We start from the raw sequence: 3,627 nt of genomic DNA, 5'->3' as shown, positions 1-3,627 counted from the left end.
GTACACTTCCTTGTTTGTAAATCAGTGGTCATCGGATTTTCTTTCACTTTCCCACAGGTGGGATTAGCCAGGGACAAGGAAATAATGTCTTAAGAGGTCCGCATACCATGAAGTAACCTTTTACTGATAAAGAACCAAACAAGAGGCCTATAATATGGGGCAGTCAACAGAAACTCCAGGTGCTGGCCTCAATGGGTTGCCAAGAAGAAAATAGGGAGGAGCAGAAGGCAGGGGAATTCCCCTTGGCACTACAGAAGCAGAACAAGACAGACAAAGTTTATCACTGTGGTGTGGTGCATGCCAGCTGGCACAGTTCTCTGAAAATACTAGGCAGTGCGCTTGTATGTGTGTCCATGCTTGTGTATTAAGGGGTGCCCAGATCAACACCACGAGCTATAAAACATCCTTGCCTGAAGAGTCTTTGCAGAACTTTTCTGAATTTATTGGTGAGTGAGTCCTCTTTGCAGCCACTTTCCCTGCTTCTCTAGACTTCTTAGAGAGACCCAAACTCCATACGGACTCTGCCATTTCTCCAGAGTCTTGAGACTCTCCACATTCTCTTCTCTCTTTTTTCTAAACCACACTGGAGCTCAGAGACCTCAGCTTCTTTCCAATCTTTCCTCCCAGCCCCAGGACACTGCCTTTCCACAGGATGAAGTCTACTTGCTGCCTTCTCATCACCATCCTCCTTCTTCACCGGAGTATAGGGAACACTGATTGTTCTTTAGACTCCATTGTGGATGAAAGGATAAATGAAGCTCTCCAAGATCTGGGTAACTGACAGCAATTGGGTGAAGCAGAAGGGTAACCCCTCATCATGCCTCCTGCTCCTAAATGCTAGCTTCCCCTCTGTCCCTGTCCCCAGACCCCAACTTCTAATCAGTCCACTCAAGCCTAAGACTCCTGCCCAGGGCTTTCCCACTCTCCTACCTCTTTGTACTGAAAGTTCGAGTTTCCTTGATAATAATGATATTGATGTTGAGGGGGAGGAGGAGGAGGGGAAGATAGCAATAATTTATGAACACTCATTATGAATGAAGTATGATAAAAAGCCTTATGTAGATTACTTCATTTAATTTTCATTTTCTGAGGTAAGTACAACTATTACTTTCATTTTAAAAATGAGGCCACTAAACACTAACCCTAGGTAGTAGCCTGATTATGGACACAGGGATACCTCTCAGGAAGAAGGGGATTTAGAAGGGCATCATGGGAAACAGAGATCATGGACAATACTGTTTCTTCTCTCCTACTCAGAGTTCAATCCTCCCCGGCTAAAGATATCGTGTACCAGTGTCACCAGCTCTGGCAGACTGGCCTCCTGCCCTGTAGGTGAGTAATGCCATGAGGAAGGATGGTGGGTAGGATGCCCTATGCCCTCCCCTGTCTATCCCCAGCACCTTCAACTTCCCTCTACCCACATTTGTGTTTGCCTGGTGCTGAGTCTTGACTCCTGGCTCCCAGAGATGGCTCACCCATTCTCGTTTCCCTTAAAAATGCTACTGAGGGAACTTGGGCTTCTGTCTCTTCCCTTCCCATGTTCCTTTCATGACCTAGAGTATAAGCCTTCTTCTCAACTGTCCTGCTATAGCCCTATCACCTGCCAAGTCCCTTGTCATTTATCTCCCTTTTTCAACCTATTGCCCTGTTTTGATGGGTAGAGGCAGCAACACGAATTGAATTCACCATGAATCTGAAGGAACAGAACACCTAGGCCCCTCACTTTCATAGATCTCCTCCGTGGTCATATGCCTAAATTTGTTTCAGTATTTTTTTTCTTAAAGAGGACCTTCACAACTGAATTAACTTTAGGCCCTACACAACCTCTGGGTCATGCAGGGATGAAAGATGGTTATGGGTAGACCTCCCTTCTCTCAAAATCTCAGGGCTCAGACATCCATGTCTTACGTGCCCATGCAGGGAATGTTGTCACCGGCTGTGCTTGTGGCTATGCCTGTGGTTCCTGGGATATCCGAGGGGAAACCACATGCCACTGCCAGTGCAGTGTGGTAGACTGGGCCGCTGCCCGCTGCTGCCGCGTGACCCAACAAGGATGAGGATGAGAACCCGAAAGTGTGGCCATGACTGGAATGAAACCATGACCGCAAATGGGAAATCTCCTTCATTTCATTCCTAAAACTGCCCCTTCTTTTGTTACAACCCAGCTTCTTGGATAATAAAGGCAACTCTTGCATCTCTCTGTGTACATGTGTTTGATGTTACCACTTCTGGCTCAGGACTCCTTTAGCCAGAAAATGTTTCTAGCATCACAGTAACTCCCTCTTAACAAGAATTAGGAAAAATATGAGGAAAATGGGAAAAACTGAAATGGACCCTACATTTCTTTTACTATTTAAAAAAAGGATACTGACTTTGTGCCAGGCACTTTGCTTGGCAGTAGAGGTACAAAGGAAGAAAATAACACGTATATCCTTGTGAACCATACCAACTAGCACAGTGGGCTGCAAACTAGTTGCAGGCAGAATTTTCCAAGGGGGAGGTGGACAAAGGCAGTTTTAAAATAGTCAATTTCTAGATTTTTGATTTGTATAGGTACTGTTTTCTATGCATTATCACTTTGATCATGGTAATAAATTTGCCATTATACTTCTCCCCCATAGCAAACAAAAAACAAGCCTTTACTTTTCATTGAACCCTCCCATGGTTCCTTGCCCTCAGGTATAAAAATCAGCAGAATGTCAAAAAATGATTCAAAAAATCACTGCCAATGGTGAGTGACTCAGTGAGTGCATAACAAGTCTTTTACAAGTAGGGAAGCTTCCAGTTTTTGACTCAATACTGAAAAAGGACACAATCCAGTTATTAATGGGTAGACCATCAAAATAATTTTTAGTAATAAGATATAGTGTGATTTTTAACTAATAATGCATAAGGAATTTAAACAAATTGAAGGACATTATTGTAACAAAATTTCCCCTTCCTACTTACTTATGAAGTGGTCTCAAAGCTTATAACTATGAAAAGAAAAAGTAGGGATATAATGGGTTCTAAACTTTATTTCTCTCTAGGATTATTTATTCATGTGTATATAAAATACTTGGGGGAAAGCAGTTTCATCTCTCTCATTTAAGACATACTTTGATAAAAGATGCCATTTGTGTTTATTTAACACTTATCACAATTTGCTATGTTTTGTCCATGTACTATTAATCATTGCAATAATTATATATACTCCTATTTATGGCAGCTAGAGTGAGTTTTAAAAAAATAAACCAAGTTATGTTACTTCCCTATCCAAAGTACACTTCTAAAGACTTCTCATTACATATAAAATAAAATCCCAAGTGTTTATCATGGCCCAGAAATCCATGCATCTAGCCAGTGGTTACATCTCTGACCTCATTTCTGATCCATGCTCACTTCACCCTGGCCACACCTGCATTCTTGGTATTCCCATGAGTTATAACCACACTTCTACCTCAGGGCCTTTCCACTCTGCATCCCCTAAATGGTTACATTGTTTTCCACACAGAGGGTCAGTTCTCAATATTTTCCAGAGAAGCCTTTCCGTCATGCTTTATCTCTTGCCCTCCCCCTTTTTTAAATGCTTCTTAGTCCTGACATTATAATATATACTCATCTGTAAATGTTTATCTCCTCCCTTAG

General features: G+C 42.3%; 1 protein-coding gene across 1 annotated transcript; it reads left to right on the top strand.

Annotated features, from left to right (window-relative positions):
* Positions 1-289: 289 nt before the first annotated feature.
* RETNLB (resistin like beta) lies at positions 290-2,198 on the top strand. Its single transcript, XM_028502370.2, has 4 exons — positions 290-446; positions 628-773; positions 1,258-1,332; positions 1,921-2,198. The coding sequence occupies exons 2-4, from the start codon at positions 653-655 to the stop codon at positions 2,055-2,057; spliced, it is 333 nt and encodes a 110-aa protein (XP_028358171.1). The 5' UTR covers positions 290-446; positions 628-652; the 3' UTR covers positions 2,058-2,198.
* Positions 2,199-3,627: the final 1,429 nt, after the last annotated feature.

The sequence above is a fragment of the Phyllostomus discolor genome, chromosome 2 (genome assembly GCF_004126475.2).
Source record: "Phyllostomus discolor isolate MPI-MPIP mPhyDis1 chromosome 2, mPhyDis1.pri.v3, whole genome shotgun sequence".
Taxonomy (NCBI): Eukaryota; Metazoa; Chordata; class Mammalia; order Chiroptera; family Phyllostomidae; genus Phyllostomus; species Phyllostomus discolor.
The sequence above is the reverse complement of the archived record's forward strand: the minus strand, read 5'-3'. Positions and strand labels throughout refer to the sequence as shown.